Source organism: Mauremys reevesii, linkage group 9, assembly GCF_016161935.1.
Source record: "Mauremys reevesii isolate NIE-2019 linkage group 9, ASM1616193v1, whole genome shotgun sequence".
In the NCBI taxonomy this organism is placed as follows: Eukaryota; Metazoa; Chordata; order Testudines; family Geoemydidae; genus Mauremys; species Mauremys reevesii.
Window position 1 is genome coordinate 50334707 of NC_052631.1, and position 20367 is coordinate 50355073.

Here is a 20367-nt window from a genome sequence, read left to right on the forward strand (position 1 = left end):
GGTAAAGCAAGAAACACCAGATAAAATGAAGGCTATGTGAGATGTCAGTAATTCTAACCTGCATCACTGTAACTGAGTATTTCCTGATATTAGTAATCAAATCTTTGATAAGCTTCTCCTTAAACTCCTCATGTGATACACTTCTCATAGCAGCCTCAAATCAGATGATAGTCTTGTGAGTGCTCAAGTCTTTAACTGTATTGCCCATTGTTCTAGGATCGTAAGACTGAACATGAACACATGATAATTATCTTGAACACAGTATTTTTTTTCTCTACAAGGGGGAGTTATGCAAGCATTGTACAACTGGCTAGCTCCTATATGAGGATATACCAGTTGGTGCCCAGAATTTACTAACTGGGTGTTTTGGAATGACATCTGGGTTAGATTTGATAGGTGGATGGCAGGACAGACTTGACTCCCATATCTTCCATTCCCCCATCAAACAGTATAAATAGGTGTAGTCTTGGGTAGAGGTGGTGGAGGTACTGGTGTGAGTGGTAGCTGAGGAAACTTTTCAAACCTTGGTCTTAATGTCAACAAACTTGTTCAAGTTCCAGTTGTAGGGTTAAATTCTACCCTACCAGTTTAACTGAACTGGTTCTAAAAAAAGTTTGTCAGACAAGGATCTGGCTATGCTACAGCTCCAGATGTCTTTGAAACTGTCATTTTAGGCCTTGTCTACACTGCAGAAAACATGGAACTCCATGATGCCACTTCTAGTCACTCTTCAGAGCTGTGTTTCCCATTGGGGCCAGGGGAAAAGAGGACAGTCATACATCCCCCTTCCCTCCCCAAAGCACCTGTAAAACACTGTCCACTCACATGCTTGTTTTTGCTGGTATACTAGTGCTACCGTAGGCCAGAAGCATAGGTGGCACAGCTGCATTGGCTCATTTGGTCTATCTTGCACTATAAATGTTAAGAACCCAGCACACTAAGACTTCACCTCAACAAACTAAAAAGGCAAGTTCCTTTGCCAAAGTGCTCATCTAAATACAAGACAAGATGCAACAATGGTGGGTAAAGGATGCAGGGGAAGGGAAGATGTATGTTATACTAAGATCACACAGTTACTCTAGGTATGTGCACATCTTACTTAACAGAATCCCCCAAAGCGGTAGATAAATAAGGAGCACTTAGTCATTGAGTTTAAAGCCAGAAAGACTAAATGATCTGATAGTCCTGACTTAATGTATAGCACAAACCACCAGCACCCACATACTAAACCCAACAACCGAAATTAGGCCAGTATTACAGCCCATTACTTAATCTCCAGGTTTCTGAATGCATTGCTGCGTGCTCTTTGTTCACTGTACCATGATTGCTCTGTCCCATAGTCCTGATTCCTTTCTTGTGTGGAGCTGCTGCTGCTGCTGTAATCCTGAGCATATGGCTCCTATTTTATGAGGTAGTGTGAGCAACCCTGAGGCCTTTTTTTTTTTTTTTTGTCCTTTTTAAAAACAACTTGTAAATCTTCCACTTTGCTTCAACATCTCCAACAGCAACTCCCACAAACTTCTGCTTCAAAGAGCTCTACAGGTCCTGGCACAGAAAATTCAAGAACTACTTCCCCCTAATCCTCTGATAGTTGAGGGGAAGTACTTATGTGAAGACACTGAATCTGATCAAAGAAAAATTAGCTAGGGTGGACACTAACCTTTCACATTTCCCTGGTTCTGTACAAGTTTTTGAATGCTTTGCTCATGAAACTATTTATCCTTGTAGTCCAGAAAGCCTTTGCATTACCTGTCTACTGTTGACTGTGATTATTTGCATTTTAAGGCTTCTAATGATAACATTCACCATAGGCTCCAGGGAAAATGCTTTGTAACACCCTTATGTTTGGTATGAAAATCAGTGGCTCACTTTCACTTGTATTTTGCTTTGGGATGAAAAGTACAAATTTTACATATTAAAAGTTGACTTGCCAAACTAAGTCTAAATCCTGACTTAGAGTGACATTTCCATTTGTTTACAAAGTGTCCTCTGTTGTTTATTCAACAACCTTCATACAGGAAGCATATTTTAGCCTTTTATCTTACAAAAATGTTCTGTAACTATTATAAACCCATAGCTATTTACAGAACTTGTTTCTGGACAGCCTTAGTTGAGGCACACTTTCATACCAACAAACATCAGCAGCAAAGTATGACATTCACGACTTGCAAACTTCTTCTTTTTCAAAAGTGCAGATATTGAGCTTTCACCATGCCTCAGGAATCTGCTATTCTGTATATCCACAGCACAATGTAACCTAACACTTAACCATAGCAATCACCTTAACTATCTGTAGTCAAATACAGATTACTCTCATCAGCCCTGTGCCCTTGAATATATTGGAATATTGTAAGGCATGTCATCCATTGTAGTTTGTAAACTTGCCTGACTCTTTACAATGCTCTTAGCTTGAATAGCCTTTGCTACCTAATAGTATCATTGTACTCAAATAATCTTGCACTTCCATCTCACTTGCTTTGCTTCTCTTTCAGTGTCTCTGGTGCAGCAGCAACAAGAAATGCATGGATTATCCAGTTAAAAACCTTTTCCCTCCTCGCTCTCTCTGTGAGTTGAGTTCTGCACGCTGGGGAGTCTGCTGGGGTAAGTGGATTTTACTTCAGTGATTTTGTGGAAAATGTACAGTAATTAAAAATGGGTGACACCTTATCAATTCAACAGCCTTTGTTGCTTGTTACACGAGATGTAAGAGAAGGAACTTTCCCCCAGGTTTCTCTAGTGTGATGCCACTATGTTTTAACAGAGATCCTAGCTATATCAATTGTTCTCAAATACCACATCTTAATGCACTGTCTTCTGGACCACCTCCTTTTCTGCTGTCAATAGAATAACTCTTGTGACTACCTACCTACATAGAAAAGTAGTATTTGGAAAGCCTTTAATGTGATAGTAGCGTCTTCACGTGGTTTAGGGGCTAGAAACGAGACGAACCAGGTCTCTGTAGAACATCAGCAAATGCTTGCTATACTACTGGTGGTCCACAGGCTAGAATCTGGGAACAGGGGCCACATTGTCCTCTTGCATGGTGAAGAGCAGAAAAGTGACATACAGCTAATATTGCAAGATAGATGGTATGTCACCATTCATACTTTTTTTTTTTTTTTTTTTTTTTTAAAGCCAGAAAAGACATTTACTAGTATCTGGTTTGACCTCCTGTATAGCACTAGTCATAGAACGTCACTTTGTGATTGCCCATTTAGCCCAGTAACTTGTGGCTGAACAAGACTGTATTCTAGAACAAGTTCTCTTTCACCAACAGAATTTGGTCCAATAAAAGATATTACTTGAACCACTATACATGTCTGATATGGGATTCACAGGATTTCAGCCTCCCGTTCCTGTGGGTGCAGGCCCTTCTTCCTTCCCTTTATGCATTGGGCTGGCCTGTTTAACCAAGGGAATGATGTGGCACATCTGCAGGTATTTGGAGCTGTACAAGCTTTGAGTGGCTTTTCCTCCCTTTTGTCTCGTAGTATATGGTAGGGATCTCTTCATTAAAGGTCATAGCAGAATTCATTCTTTAAAATGAGCCTGGATAGCTGTCTAAAAGATGTTCTAGTTCAACTATCTATTGAGTTAGATGAAGGAATTATGGAGTGAAATTCTCTGGCCTGTGCTATGCTGGGCAGACTAGATGATCGTAATAGTCCCTTCTGGCCTTGAGTCTATAAATGAAGTTGCACACACGCAGCAGACTTGAGGAGAAAGACAAAGATGCATTGCCCAGTGAACCCAAACGTGGATGATCTAGGTTTGCTCTCTTAGTCTCTTGTCTTATAAGCCTTTGCCTTTATTAATGTTTTTAGTAGTGGTTACATAACGAGCTATTTGCTGTTACATTAAATTTCCTTGAAGGAACTGAAGTGCCTTGTTAGATGTTGTTTGCTCCTTTAGAACATAGTGCTCATTTGTTGTGTAATGGTTTCTGTTGCCACAGCCTCGTGGGAGGGGTCTGTCTTGGCCATGACTAAAATGCTAAGCATACGGGGAATCCTAATAAAGAAATGTGTACACACAATATTCCTAAATTCTAACAGGGTGTTCTCCAAGGACTGTTCCCTACCTTCTAATCACTTGCATTAGGGAACAAAACATTGTGTCCCTTCCTGAGTCTGATTTGTACAGCTCTGATCTTTGGCAGTTTCAGAGTAGGTATGATACATCCAATTCCATTTACTCCTGATGGGGATATTTAAACAGTAAAACCTTACAGCATAGAGTGGAAAAATGAAGGCAAATTGACTCTTTTCTGCCTGATACAGATATGGAATCACAACCATAATATCTCGAGCACTGGCTTACAGACTTTGAGGGTATAATAAAAGGGGATGAGGGCAGAGCCTGGCAAACAGTGACTGATACTAACTTTTGAGGAGTTCTGAGCAGGGGTGAATTTCATGCAGGTGTTTCAATTTCAGCTAGGTCCAAAAGCTCTGCCACTGAAATCTACTCCTGTTTTAGGTAATACACTTAAAGGTGAGAGAATGGACCTCCGATCTGGGCTTACATGTTGGAGCTCAATGCCAGCTTGTGGTACGCTGTCTCCTTGGCCCATCTCTGAAATGGCATTGTCCAGAGTTCTTGGGAAGACTATCAGTAAGAAATTAGCCTGAAGAAAAAATAAAAGGATATTTCTGCTAAATTCATCTTGAGGGATATTTAATTGAAACATGAAATCAGTGGTTCTCAACCAGTGGTCCGGGGCCTCCAGGGGGCCCTTGAACAGGTTTCAGGTGGTCTGCCAATCAGGGTCAGTGTTAGACTCACTGGGCCCTAGGGCAGAAAGCTGTAGCCCCACTGCATGGAGCTGAAGCCCGTGGCCCTGAGCCCTGCCACTGGGGGCTGAAGCCAAAGCCTGAGCAACTTCGCTTCATGGGGGGCCCTGTGGCAATTGCACTGCTTGCCCTTAATGCCAGCCCTGGCTTTTATAAGCAGAAAACCAGTTGTGGCACAGGTGAACCATGGAGTTGTTTTTTTAGCATGTTTGGGAGAGACTCAGAAAGAGAAAAGTTGAGAACCTCTGCATTAAATGATTTAGTCTGCTGATGAAATTCCAGTTTCTAAAAACCATATCTAAACAATTAGTCTGAGCTTTCCAGCTAGGTATATTTGCCTTGAGCAGCTGACAGGATGATAGAGATCTGGAAAATCTTTCTTGCAACCAGAACCAATTAATTCCTCGAGACCTGCTACTTCCATTTGTGGAAGACCCCACCACCCAAATGCAACTGTTCAAGCAGATCTGGCTAGGCATTATCTCAAAAGGACTCTGTAGGCTGACTAAAGGAGTGCCATGCAAATCAGGACTGAAAGGGGGAAAAAAAAATCTTTCTTTGCTGCTAGAAAGTTTGGAAACTGGAAAGTTTGCTGCTATGACCATTTATTTAGCCTGAAAGTTAGCTGATGTGAATTGATAAATGCTCCGTGCGGAAGTGAGGAGGGTCTTCCCACTTCCTGGCTGTCATAACTATAAAGGGAAGGGAACAGCCCTCCTGTGTACAATACTATAAAATCCCTCCTGGCCAGAGACACCAAAATCCTTTTACCTGTAAAGGGTTAAGAACCTGTAACCTGGCTGACACCTGACCCAAAGAACTAATAAGGGGACAAGATACTTTCAAATCTTGGTAGGGGGGAAGGCTTTTATGTGTGTGCTCTTTGTTTTGGGGTTGTTCGCTCTTGGGACTAAGAGGGACTGGACATCAATCCATGCTCTCCAAATCTTTCTGAACCAATCTCTCATATTTCAAACTTGTAAGTAACAGCCAGGCAAGGCGTGTTAGTTTTATCTTTGTTTTCTCAACTTGTAAATGTTCCTTTTGCTAAGAGGATTTACCTCTGTTTGCTGTAACTTTGAACCTAAGGCTAGAGGGGGTTCCTCTGGGCTCTATGAATCTGATTACCCTGTAAAATTATTTTCCATCCTGATTTTACAGAGATGATTTTTACCTTTCTTTCTTTAAAAAGAGGGCTTATAATTAAGAACCTGATTGATTTTTTTCTTGATTTAAGATCCAAGGGGGTTGGATCTGCACTGACCAGGAACTGGTGGGGGGGAAAAGGAGGGGGAATGGTTAATTTCTCCTTGTTTTAAGATTCAAGGGTTTGGATCTGTGTTCACCAGGAACTTGGTGGAGAAGTCTCTCAAGGCTACTGGGAGGGAGATTGTCTACCTTCCCCCCCAGACTGAGTTTCCCAAATAACTCTTAAAGGATTTGGGTGGTGGCAGTAAAACCAGATCTAAGCTGGTAATTAAGCTTAGAGGTTCTCATGCAGGTCCCTACATCTGTACCCTAGAGTTCAGAGTGGGGAAGGAACCTTGACACTGGCCAACTGCAGGATTAACATTGACTGACAAGTGAGGGGAACACCTGCAGTCTTCCATAGCCAGTTTGCTATTGCTGCTATGTGATGACTGTAGTAGGAGAAAGGTGAGGAAATGGGAGATTAGAGGCCTTGTCGAAAAAACAGGATGTGGGCAGTGACTAGATGGGTGTGGGGAGAAAAGATAGCAGAAATAGGGGTGCAGAGGAGATGAGAAATCCAAACTGAGAGGGGGACAAAATGACTTCCTTGGTTTTTGAAGGGGTTGGTTAAATTCCTGAGATTTCCAGCCCTGTTAGGTGATGGTGATTGGTGGGCAAAACTTGAAATCTTTGCCTTTCTTTTCTTTTGAATTGCCCCCTCTCCCTTCCTCCTTGCCTCTCCAAGAATAGGAATCTATATTACCACCTTCAGGAAAATGGAGAGTGGCTCTATTAATTGTAGTTCTGAGAAATTAAATCTGTATGCGGGGGAGGGGGTTCTATCTCGGCTCAAGAGTTGGTAACAGTGTTAGCCACAGAGGGTGGTGGTTTACACCAACAGAGGAATCAACACTTACTCTTGAACTTGTCCAGGAAGTTATTCTGCAAGTGGGTTTCTACCTGCAGTAATTGAACTGCAAGTCAAGGTTCCTCCATTTCTGGTCGTGTTCTTATTGAAGTGGTAATGGTCTATAGTGAGTTATCAGGTCATTTTGGATTTGTAAGAGGTTATGAATAAAACTGTTTCAGTGTTGATGTTTTGTTGTCTGCTTACAGAATGTCTTAAATAAGACACCCTACCAGTAGTATGACTGAAATAAGACTGTTTATAGCTAAATTATAAAAGCAGTTTTAAATTCTAACTTTAAAATTTGTGCTATTGCAATTTTTCAAGTAGGTTATAGCAACATCAATGACTTTGATATCAAGTTATATTTAAATTGCCTCACCCTACAAGCATACCAACTAGCTGGTAATTATTTCCACAGGAACCATTGTCTGATATTTCAGAACACATTGGTGTCCTTGCAAGTTCTTGATAGGTGCAGTAATAGCTAGTATCTACAGTGTACAGTTATGCTAGGGTTGCCAGTTTTTGGTTGGCCATATTCCTGGAGGTTTCGTTGGATGATATAATCTTTAACTAAAGATTAATCTTTTAATTCCTGGAGATGCCAGGACAATCCTGGAGGGTTGGCAACCCTAAGTTATGCATCAGTTTAATCGTATAACATCCCTGTACTCTGGTAGTCTTCCAGCTTGGGATGATTGTAGTTGACTATAATATCTGTACTGCTTTCTACAAGAAAAAACAAAAAAAATTGAAATAATTGGATCAAGCTAATATTTCTGACTTTTAAACACAACTAAGCTTCCAGAAAACAATGGCTTCTGTGTCATAACTCAAAGGCCTCAAGATTGTAATTCACTTTCTTAACATCTTCCTACGCTTTTGTACTTATAAATGTTTTGTTTGACTCTCAGTGAACTTTGAAGCCTTGATCATCACAATGTCTGTGGTAGGAGGAGTGGTCCTTGTTGCTCTCTGCATCTGCTGCTACTGCTGTTGCAGAAAAAAGAAGAGCAAAAAGCAAGTATCTGAAAGTCTAATCCCTACTGTACAGCACTTTTAGAAAGTTACAAAACTTAATTAGATGCCCAAACCCTGGTGAATGCCAAACAAAGCCTGTTGATGGTTGTTTAAGACAGTCTCTATTATTCCTGTCAGGCCAGACAAAGAGGATGAAAAAGCTGCGAGAGAGAGGGAACAGAGGAGAGTACGGCAAGAAGAGAGGTGAGTACCCAATGTGAGGTAATGGGATGGGGAAGGCAGAAATGGATCATCTTCTGCTTCAAATAACTTTCTGTAAACAGATCAATCACACCTCTGTCTTGATATTGGAGAAATGGGATGCTATAGTTCAGTCTTGCTCAAATTGTAAAATATTAATCTACTGTATATTTACCGGTCTCCTAATAACATGGGGTAGTTGGTAATTTAAATGTACAATCACATATACAGTCCTAGGTATCCCCATCCAGACTCAATCTCAACATCCCCACGGGTATAAGATGAGGGGCTCCTTTGGTGAGAGCAGTGGGAGTACTTAGCCATTGGAGAACCTAAAAATGCTTCCCAGTGCCAGGTCTCAAAGGGACGTATGACTTTACTTCCAACCAGCAATCTGTGCAACTGGATTAGAAAAATTCTATGTATTGTGTGTGTAAATTTCATTAATGAGGCCCTGTTCTTTTGGCTAATGCTTTAATCTTAGTAGTCTCCAGAGATGCTTGATGATATTACATTGTTTCCATAGGTGACTGGTTGAACTCGTTAAATTAAAAGGATGTTGTCAAGATACATAAACTTGGGAAGATTTGAAAACATTGACTTGACATGCTAACTCATTAGAACGTGAAACTGTTAATTCCTTTTAGAGAGACAAGGTAGGTAAGGTAATCTTTTATTGGACCAACTTCTGTTTGTGAGACAGAAGCTTTTGAGCTTACACAGATCTGTCTCTCAAACAGAAATTGATTCTGTAAAAGATACTACCTCACCCACCTTGTCTTCCTAATTCCTGGGACCAATGGCTGCAACAACACTGCATACTTAGTTCCTTTAACAGTTTTTTATAATCTGTTGTTTGTACTGTAACTATTTCTGATAGGTTTCCTCTTGAGTCCGGGTTGCTGCATTTGATGCTTTTTTTCCCTCATGAAGGCCTTTTGGGGGCAGGGAAACACAATCTGTATGCAGACTGGTAACCGTCTAACCCTATGTATGTTGGCTCCAGAAACGGGTACTTTGGAGGAAAAAGTATAGGAAGAGACAGATAACTTAATTAGCTTAAACTTTTTTTTAAAGTCTCTTATTTAATTTTTTTTGTAGGAGAGCTGAGATGAAATCTCGACATGATGAAATCCGGAAAAAATATGGTAAAATTCATAAGTTCACAAGTGACTTTCTTTTTCAAGTGATTCTTCAAATCCATGTATTGCACTAAAGTACTTACGATACCTTGCTATAAACAAAACCTTGACTGCATGACTAGTGGGGAAGACTAAGACAACCATTGTCTTCCCTACCACCAAATGATCAGTTGCATTTTAGGGAGGAACACAACAATTGCTATAGTGTCTAGTTTGTATTTGGTCTGACACCCAGTACCACCTGTTTGAGTGACCTATGAGTGAGTAGGAAGGGGGCAGAAACTGCATAATAAGTCATGCAGCTTAATAGTCACCTGTTCATTACATGAAACCAAAACATTATTTTTCATGAGATTTCACTTAAACTTAATAAAGGCAGCAGAAAGTCACAAATAGACACTGAAAACAATGCAGTTACAGTGAACACTTCAGACAGCCCTTCCACAGTGTCAGATGGGAATGCAGGTCAGCTTGTTCTGTATGTTGCTTTTTCTGCTTTCCTGGGGTTTAATTGAAATCTGCCAAAACAAAGGTGAGGCAGAATCTCTGAGATTCTGGGCAGGATGCGTGATTAAAAATAATACAAGCCAAAGGATACAACTTGTCCAGCCAATGGGCCAAATAACTTTTTTCCTTCAAGAAGTGGCACCTTACTCCATAATAATCCTGTAGGGTCAGATTCATCACCTCAGGTGCAGTGAGGTTGGGGGCTGTTGGGGAACTGGCTGCATGTGGGGGAATTTATTCAGTGGTCATCTCTGGCCACTATGTTAGGTGTGCAGTGGGTTTAGCAGAGACTGAGATTTCAGCTGATTGACTCCAGGCAGAATGCTCATGTGAGTAACGGTGTACCCCGTGAGAGTATGTGGCTCACAGCCTGGGCCCAAAGGGAGCAGGTGACATCAAGCTCTCATCTTTCATTCTCTTGTGCTGTGTGTCTGTAAACCCTTATTCCCTCTTTGGAGGGGTTCCTTGGGGCTGAAGTGAGGGAAGAGATCCTGGAGTGGGTGAAAGGAGGTGAGAGGAGGGTGAGGGCCATAATCTGAGAGAGTGAGGTTGGGCAGTTGAGGGAGCAGAAGCCAATGGCAGCAGAGTAAACAAATACCTTGAGTCCATGTTTCAGAGTTGCCTTCACAGCCTGATGTTCAAGCTGCTGCCCTTCTGGGGTGGGGTGGGCAGGGAAAGCCACTGGGTCCTGGGTGAGTCCCTCTTAGTGCAGCCACAGAGAGAAGGCTAGAAGGCCTTGACTTGCCCTTACTTGTAGCTGATGTTGGCTGCTGTAGAGGATGAATTCTGTGGATCTGAGGACTTAAACTGTCTTCTACAAAGTCCTCTTGCCCGCTGTCCCCATTCCTCTTTTATGGAATGAGGGACGAGTTGATGGGGATGCTGGGCCTGGTGCTTTTGGGGAAGGAGAGGAACCAGAAGGCTCTGCTTAGCCAGTAGCTGTTGCCATGAGGAAATCTGTGCTGTCTTCGTGCTCTGGCCTGGTCCAAAGCCCTAGTGTACAGCTTCCAGGATGTGAGCAGCTCTCTCCTGTTACACTCAGTGGTCTGTGCACTCTGTCTTCCTACGAGTAGGGATGGTGGGGGAGCTGGTGCTGGCTGCTGTGGAGAAAGGAGACTTGGGGGCACAGCAGCCTGACCTCAGCCTTTGGGAAGGGGCTGCTGAACTAAGAGGTGAAAACATTATCTAAGAGCTGGTGACAACCTTTTATAGACAGCTGGAAGGAAACAATGCAGAGCTTGTGTGCAGGCTTTTCCTTTTGCATCTTTCAGGAAAGTGGGGTGAGGAGAATTACTGCAGCTTTCATTTAGCCAGACCTCTCATTCAGAACACACTTCTTCCTTTAATTCCAACCTTTACCAAAAAACACTTTGATTGGCCCTATTCTTGGACTTCCAGTTGTTTTCTTAAACATCCTTCAAGGAGGAAAGAGCCTATACATGACTGACCTTTCTCTTTTTTGTTTTGTTTAAGGAGAAACTTGCCACTGCTTTACACAAACATCTTAGTATGGAATAGGGTTCTGTTAGACTTGCAGGGCAGAAATTCTTAAATGCAGCGTCCATTGTTTTGGGTGTAAGTGCTACCACTTCAATGTCTACCTGATTTGTGAGCACAATTGTATAACTAAATGATAGCATTTGCAGTGCAAATAATCGGGTCCCTTTTGAAAATCAAGCCCATACAGTCATGCTCAGAGTTATTTACACACCCAATTTCCATTAAAATCAATGGGAGTTAGGCTTCTAAATACCTTTTGGGGGCTCTAAGCCTTTAAAGATGGGAGGGAAACTGTACTGAGTCATAACGCTTGCATAAATGACCAAAAGCAGACTTGGTACTGAGTGAAGAAACGCTTGATTTATTTCTAAGATCAGAGTGCGCTCAACTTGTTTGCTCTTCTCCCACCCCCACCTCCCTTCCAATCCTGAAGTGTATTACTCTGACTGGAGCTTTTTTCTTTTCAGGCTTGTTTAAGGAAGAGAACCCTTACGCCAAATTCGAAAACTAACTGGTCTCCCTAGAAGTGCCACGCAACACCAAAGCTCCTCTACCTTTGCTGACTGGAGCTTTACAGTATAGGCTTAGAGACTTTACATTCCAAACACCAAAAAAATAAAATTACTGAGATGCTGCGGTAACCTTAAATTGCCAAAGACTGTCATGTGCTTCAGTAGAAAGCTTTGTGCTAGCTTGGGACAGAGCCTACTGTAATCCCAATGAGCTATTGCCAGCAGTGAGACTGAACCAGAAAGATCCTGACTTTACCTCAAGACATTCTAACACAGCTCAACAGACTGTGCAGCATTGTCTGGGAGTCCATTTTAAATCTTTGCTATTTCTGTTGTCTGACTTGCCAGATGCTTTGTAATGCAATGGCTTCAAAGAACAGCTCATTGAACCAGTCTTGCCCTTCTGCCCTACTCCTTTTCACCAAATAAAGTAAAGCTTTAAATCTGAAGGCAGGGCAGGACCGGGGAGGGAGGGGGTAGTTTGGTCCTACATAAGGTATAGCAGCAATTCAGAATATCAGGGTAGATGAATAAAAGATGACTTCTTAGATCATCAAGGCCTTAACGGTGTCACTTGAAGTGCCTGTACAGTTGTGTTACTCAGCAATTCTTTCAACTTGTGTAAGCTGTTTTTTTTAATTCTTCTGAGGAGGGGTGAAGGGAGTTTAGTCTTATTTGCACTTCTCAATGAGTAGATGTTCATTCTCCTTTCAGAATTCATTTTGTTTAAAAGTCTATCCTACCTCTGCTCTGTGACTTTCTATAACTTCTCCTATAATAAAGTAATTCAAGACTGATATTTTGTAACAATATAAGACTTAAATGTAATACTATATAATTTTATCTAATGGATCAAAATACGACTAAAGCTTCAGCGATATTGATTTGATTACTCTAAGCCTGATTGACTTTTGCTTCAGTGCAAAGTATAATTTGTTTTCAATAATGTGTTGGCAAACCCATGCTGTAGCTGACACAGCATATAATCTCTAAAAGAATGTTCTAATAACCAAACGGTCAGAAGTATGAAAAGGCTTTCATACAGCAGAAGCAACTGTGAAGCCTTTTGGTTGAGCTGCATTGTGGCCTATGCTTTGCATTTAATATAATCTGCTGTCCTTGCACGTGTAAGTGCAGTAGCCAGCTTTTCGGGTAGTTCTGCATTGTCCTAGGCTCAGCAGCCTGGAATGTTGCCTGGTGTCTTAGGGCTTGAGCCAAGGTGCTATGAATAATTACTAATCTAGGTGTTGAAAGTGCCATAGAGAAGTGGAAAGATGGGATGAAAACAGCTTATAGGAGATGGGTTTGTCTTCTGTGAAACACTCAAAATATATCAAATAACTGACAACATTGAGAGCAGACAACTGGAAGCAGTTGCTGTTTTTTTCTGTGAGACACTTCTGAACAGGTGAGGCAGCTTGATTTTTGAAATGTTTGTTAGTGTTTTGAGCACATGAAACAAAAACAAATAGTGGTAACTTTCATTGTTACATTCCAGGTGATCTCAGAATTTTCTCAAGTTGGGGCCAAGTGTCAGTTAATATACAAACCAGTCATAAACATTTTGAATGTTGAAATATCAATTTTGTATTCCAGGGGAGCCATTTTTGTGTATAATACTGTGTAAAGTTTTTTGAGTAAGACATGTCTGCCCTGAAAATTCTGCCTGTTAGAATGGTAACTTGGGATCCCTTTCCCTGCAGACTTCTAAAAACTAACCTGGAGATGATACTACAGTTCATCTTGGATCTTGTAATATTGCTGGGGACTTCTTAAAACACTTTAACGTAATGTCACACTCTTATAGCTTTCTGGTCTCCTGGAGCAACATAAAAGCCAAACCTTGGAGCTGAACTTCAAACAGACTTTCAAAACTAATCCATCGTGTGTAAAACCTTATGGACGTTGAAAGGCATGGTAGCGCTGAGCTGTGTAAAGCTCTTCTACATACTAGTAAGATGTGATTTCATTTCCACTAACACTGGACATAATGGGCACAAGAAACTTGCATATAATCTTTAATCGCTACACTTTTTTTTTCTGCCTTCCTTTCAGCAGTGTGCAGACAACTTCAGGCAAGCAACCGATAGCTAATATTTAAATGCATTACTTGGCTACTGCTAAACAAACAGATTTAGTAAGTATAAATAGTGGGCCATATGTGTTTCCTCTTTATGATAAACTACAGTGTGCCTTTTGGTATTGCTTGCTTTAAAATGGCATATTAAAGAAAAGGTTGATATTCTCTGGCTTATTTAGATATATACATGTTTGTGGAAAAGGAGCATCGCTCCTTGGATAGTCTAAAATATACAACCCTAAATTACCCTAACCCCCACTCTTGGTAGTGAAAAGTTAGTTGCTGGGTGCAGCAAGGTCAGGTGTGATACCTTAACAAAAGAATCATCTGCTGCTGCCCTCAACAAAGTGACAGTGCTTTGGAAAAGCTCTGTCACTTGCTGCTAGGAAGAATAATTGAAACCTTCCACTGTCTTGTGCTATAATTCAGTGCAACGAGTCTTTTAATTTGGAGGTGTCAGAAACAGGTTGGGGTTGTGAAACTTCTGAAAGACATTCTAGTGCTTTAATAAAGGAACCTTCCTTCGGTGCCAAGTAAACCTATCTCGTCTGACTTAAAACCTATATGCCATGATGGCAGCTGAAATTGGTTGTGAAGGAGCCCCAAGACTTGAATGTATGGAGGCCAGAGGTAAGGGATTATCAGATAAGGATCTCCAGGTCTGGTGTTCACGTCCCCTATTAGTCAGACAGACAGTCTGACTTGCATGTTCCTGGACACAAACTTGGGAATTTCTTAATATGTGCATGGAGTTTTTTGTTTTTGTGGGGGAGGGGAGGGTTCGAATCCCAATGTGGGGCTAGGAAGAGCAGGTGGAAACTCTCTTGACTCAAGAGCTGGGATACTCAATGCCTTTCCATTAACTCCTATGGCCCTTACTTCTCTCTTCCTGTGCTGAACAATGTTAGCTGGAGCTAGTTTCATGTAAATACCTGGCTTGCAATGTGCCCCTTGCTGCTGGGAGGTGGTTGAAATGATAAGCATGATTTTCTAGATCCACTAATACCTATATCCGTAAACACAGTCTGCATGCATATCTTGTAATGACCATCCTATTCAGAACATTACGAGCTTTCATAAGACCTTCCTCAAAACACTTTGTATATTGTTGGTTCAACTTGCTGTTCTTCCCTTGGGTGGCTAGAGCCTGACGGTCACAGAGGCGTGTGGGAAACAAGTTCTCTTCTGGGAGGTGTCGAGTGGTGTAGGGGGAGGAATAGCTGACCATGGTCCACTGTACCTTCATGCGTTGGTAAACGTAAGCTTTGTCTACACACAGGGAACTGGCTGGTATAGCTACTCAGTATAATTTAGCAGCTTCGCAGGTAGCAGTATGTACCCAGAGCCAGGCCCGGCTGAGCAGGGCTAGCCTATGCTGCCATGGTGTCACTCTATTGTTACTCAAGCTAGCTTTGATCTAGCTAGACTAAAATGTGGTTTGTGAATTGTTTGTCCCTAACACTGTTAGTGGAAAAGCTCTCCTTTGTCCATTGATCACTGGAGGGAAAGGACTACAGTCTCTTCCATTTTATTTAAAAACAAAAAACATCTTTGTTCCTCTTAACTGGTTTGACAATTGTTTACTGGAGTCATTTCTTCCATATTTTTTTTTTGTTTTGCTACAATGTAAAGCAAGTTTTTCAAATTGGGCTTTTTTTGTGTCAAAATCCAGAAACCTGCTAATTTACTTCAAATTTGATAGACTCCATATCTCCCCTCCATGCTTAATCTAGCAGCATTGGGGCCTGTGTTCCTTTGATGCTAGAGAAGCTGAGAATGGGCAGCATCAAGCTTATAAACTAGCCACTCTTGCCTCCACCTAGGGCTGGGCATTCTTGTTCATATCCAGCTATCAAATTGTTATGGCACTTTACAAGCAGAATACAAAATGTGTGTCCTAAGGAGAGTTCATGCTACTATACAATGAATGACCTTAACAGTGAGGGTGTAGGAAGATTAGAGTGGTAGATATACAGGCTCAGGAGATAGACATGCATGACTCATGCATTGGGTACACCTCCCCAGATATCAGGCATGTTCAGAGAGAGACATACTTGCCCTCATAACACTTTTTTTTCTAGGGGAGGGTGAACGGGCCTAGGAGCAGGAGATGAGGATTGCTGGTCTTACCTCTGCTACTGAGCATTATAAATGATTTTTGTGTGTGTGGCATTCATAACTCTTATTACTGACCTAGGCTGCATCTCCGTAGCCTGGGGCCTGGTGAATCTTACAAATGAGGTGACCTTTGTCCAGCCTGTTACTTCAGCCAGAGCGGCAAATAGAACCCAGGTCTCTAATTCAGTGTGATGGGGTGTATTAACCCTGCACTGGTGATGGAGGGGTTAAAGAAGCGCTCTGGGAAGGGCTGGCCCCACCTCTTCAGCCCTATCAGTCATGTTAGGATGAAATAAGGGCTTGAAAGTTCTGGGTGAGAGCAGACAGTAGCTGTACTGCTCCTCGGGATTTTTCAGTGTCCAGAAAGTATGAGGTGCCCATCAGCAGCCCAAGAATTGTGACACCCGCCCCACAGCTTTTCAGACAGCATGTACCTGGTGTGTGCTTGGCTGTCCAGTCTGGAAACACTCAACCATGTTCTGTTCTAGATCCTGGTCCTGTAATCTCCACCATTCCATTGCTGCCTCCTAAAGTGATGTAAAACCACTAGAAAAAAGTGACTTGTGTCTCCCTCTAGGGGTTTGGGGTCAGTGGATAATTGTCCACTTTAGCTACAGTTGTTCCTTCAGCAGGATGGGAAGACATCTGTGCTGTGGAGCGGAAGTGCCTGGGTGAAAACTTTGCTGATCACCTGTGTGGGGAAGAGTATGTGATCATAGAATGCATATGCACAAGAGGGCAGATGTCTGCATAGGAAAACTGTTAAGATGAGTTCCTGTCTGCACCCTGTAAAACTTGCCCATACCGGTAGTGCCCTGGCCTCTTCTTTTGTCATTCAGTGTTGAATGCATTCTAAAACAATATGCATTTCCTCACCTTTTGGGGGCAAAGTCAGACTTTAAGGCACCTGCTCCCCTACTTGATGTAAACTTTGCTTGTGCCAATCAGAAATGAACACAAACAGGTTTTGGGCCCCATCCCCTATGACACTTCTATGATGTCATAGTTGGTACTTAATAGGCCTGCCTGCCATGTGCAGGCAGGGAGAGGAGAAAGAAAAATGAATCCTGTGTACACCTGTAACCGAGCCTGATCATCTCAAAGCCTCTCTCTCAGCTCACGTGTTTCAAACAGAGTTTCTACATTTGCCAGGCGTGATGCGTTGGTTTGTATTTGTAAGTATCAGTTATTACTAAATGCTGCATCTTTGTTTATAAATATTAATAGATATTTTAGTCATTGTGTGTTTTAAGTTTCATTAACTCTATTAGCTAATCATACGCTGCTCCCTTACCCCTTGTAATTATCCCCAATAAAACTTTAAACTGATTAATTTTAGTTGTGTGTCTGCAGTTTGCATCATGACCCATACTCTCCTTGCATCCTTTACCAATATAGTCTATTGGCACGTGTAGCCTGGTAAATAACAGGCCTGCATTTTTCTTTCACCCCTGCATGCCCGTGGCAATTCACTTTAGCTACAGTTGCTCCTTCAGCAGGATGGGAAGACATCTGTGCTGTGGAGCAGAAGTGCCTGTGTGGGGAAGAGTATGTGATCATAGAATGCATATGCACAAGAGGGCAGATGTCTGCATAGGAAAACTTTATTTTGAGCACTTCCTACCTCTGAGAGGTTTCACTGCAATATTAAAACAAACCATGTTAAAAGAATGTAATAGGATCCTGAAAACTTTGCTCATGCACAATGTCTTTAGAAGTGAAGTTGGATGTTGTGTTAACATTGGGCTTGTTTAAGGGAGCTGTCCCATTAAGAACAGGGTGGAGCACTCCCTGGTAGAGTTTGCAGGAGCCAGAGCAGGGTGAGTTTGCCAGTGTGGGAGACTGCCTGGGCATGCTCCAAAAAGGGGAGAACTTGGCAGAAGCTAGAAAGCAAATGTCATTCTTGAGGGCATCATGGGAGCAGGAGCTGTTGTTCAGTATGTTGCCAGTAAGCCACAAAGCCTGTCACTATCAGAATGTAGCCTAACTCAGCGGGGATTAGAAGCTGTTCCTAGTCAATGGCTGGGCAATGGCACCTCAGAGGACTTTGTCCTAGTCCCAGCTCCCCTGTCTGCACAACTTGGCCAACTCAGCAGAGCAGGGACTGTGGTACCACACTCTTCCAGGGGATGTGTTCCCTAGATGCAGGCTGGCAGGGCAGTGAGGTTGGTGAAGACTTGCCCTGCTGGTAAATAGGACTTGATTAATCTGTGTGCATTTCAGACGCCCCAGCCTGGCTGCATCTGGGGCTGGCAACTCAGTTCTTCCTCTTCCAAAATCTGAGCAGTCTCCCCCTTTGAAGCCTAGGTAGGTCCAGAGGCCTCCTGAATGTTATGGCAAAGGCAAAATGGGCAGTTCCTCAACCCAGGAGGAGGACGACTACCCCCGGGGTGGCACTCTGACCCTCATGCCCTCTTCCTGGGACTTGTAGGTTTATGTATCTAGGCAGATTTCTGCTGGAGGGTGTCCACCAACTAACTTCACAGCTCATTGTCTCTAGGGCTCTACTCCACTCCCATCCAGCCTTGTATTGACTGCCTGCCTATTCACACACACTTTATTTGACCTAGTCTTTCTTACCCCCTCCCCTTTTCCAGCCCCAGAGCACCCATAGAGTCAGCACCTAGAGCTTGCTTGATCTGCATGGAGTGGCCAAAAACTTGTAGCTATGGCTACATGCATCTAGGATCTGTTCAGTCTTCCTGGCTTGCTGCACAGGGGCCTATTGCTCAAAGTATCAGTATTTTAAGATAGTCCTGAGAGAGGAAAGAGTCTGTTACAAGGTAGGGTGTGAACCAGAAGTCACAATCTAGTACCCACCTGATCAAAAGCAGCATGCCAGCACTGCAGCCTCTTGGAACACAGCTCCTTGTCATTTCCACCTCCACCCTCTTCCCTTTGCCCATTCACTCATACTTGGTTGAACTGTAACTTCAGCTCCACCATCTTTTCACTCTAATCCAGTCCTCTCTCATCTGCTTCCTGTTTAATTTCCAGCTCCACAGTACTAGACTCTTTTGGTCTCCTTGATCAGCACTCTGCCTAACAGCCCCCACCACCACCACCACACACACCCCATTCTTCTCTGCTCCCTGTCCCTGATTTTGTATTTACTTCCAGATCACTAACAAAAGCTACTGCATAGCCCTGATCCCTATAGCAACCTCCTTAAAGAAACATCCATTCAATGATAAATCCCTACTGATAACTGCTTTGAGATCTGGCAGCCACTTCAAGCCATTTAGTGTGTGTATTGAAAGCATGTAGTGCTCATTTTTAATCAGAGTGCAGTGTTGTTTTTTAAAGTTGATTTTGTTGAATTGCACTACCCAATACTTGACAGTCTATTTCATGTGAGCAGTAAAAACAGACACCAGGATATAACCAGGAAGGGTAAAAAATTTAATAGTGATGAAGACAAGAACAGGAATAAAGATGCAGTATGTGAAAAAAGCTCTATATTAAAAGACTAGAAAAGCTGCAAGAAGAGATGATGCAAAATGTTAGTGGTTAAGATGCTCATGGCCAGAAAGTTAAGACAATCCTTCTCCACAACCTGGTGTTTAATAAATTTTGGTAAAAGTTTAAAGCCAACTCATTTTAAGTATTACTTGAAGTCAACATGCACTGGATTTAAAAGCAAACCCTTGGGATTTTTTTCCAGGACAAATTAATTGAATTACCCACAGAAAAGAAAATGCTAAAATCTGCCTTTATTACTAGCAATGATCCCTCAAAAGCTTTGGAAGCATGCATCAAGCTAGTTTGTGCCTTGCAAAAGCAGGAAAGCTAAACACTGTCAAAAACTAGTGCTTTTCTGTCAGGTGGGCAGAACTTCATATGTTGCTAGACAGAAACAGCTTGAGCTACCTCCTGGCATCTCTCATGCTGGTCTTTCTATTCAAAGGGACATGTTGCCTTGGTGCACCCTGCCTAAACAATGTGTCCTTTTGGGGGAAAAAAAGCACACCAAAGTGAGACTCCAGGAGCTACCTGGAAAGGCCACCCAGAATCAGCTGCAGCTGGAACTAAGAAGAATCATTCCTCCTATGGCTAGAAGGGCTGGGAGCAGGCAGAAGCCAGTCAGGGTCCATCAGGTTGGACAAAAAGGGCTGGCTGCTTTTTCCAGTGTCCAGTACTGAGTGAAGCTGGGATGGGGGAATAATCACTTCCCTTCTTCCCCTCTATTTGGCACTGGTGGGGCCACATCTGGAGTATTGTACCCAGTTTTGGGGCCCTCACTACAGAAAGGATGTGGACAAATTGGAGAGAGTCCAGCAGAAGGCAATGAAAATGATTAGGGGGCTGGGAGACATGACTTATGAGGAGAGGCTGAGGTAATAGAGCTTATTTAGTTTGTGTAAGAGAAGAATGAGGGAGGATTTGATAGCCT

At 42.4% G+C, this 20367-nt stretch overlaps 1 protein-coding gene across 2 annotated transcripts in view; it reads left to right on the top strand.

Moving 5' to 3' along the window:
* LOC120371769 (PTTG1 interacting protein) overlaps nt 1-12591 on the top strand; it is a 31984-nt gene extending 19393 nt beyond the window's left edge. For both annotated transcript variants that reach the window (XM_039487987.1, XM_039487988.1), the window contains exons 3-7: nt 2493-2601; nt 7809-7914; nt 8053-8118; nt 9217-9263; nt 11732-12591. In XM_039487987.1, coding sequence (XP_039343921.1) covers nt 2493-2601; nt 7809-7914; nt 8053-8118; nt 9217-9263; nt 11732-11775 — 372 coding nt within the window. In that variant the 3' untranslated portion in view covers nt 11776-12591. The remainder of the gene's footprint in view (nt 1-2492; nt 2602-7808; nt 7915-8052; nt 8119-9216; nt 9264-11731) is intronic.
* Nucleotides 12592-20367: the final 7776 nt, after the last annotated feature.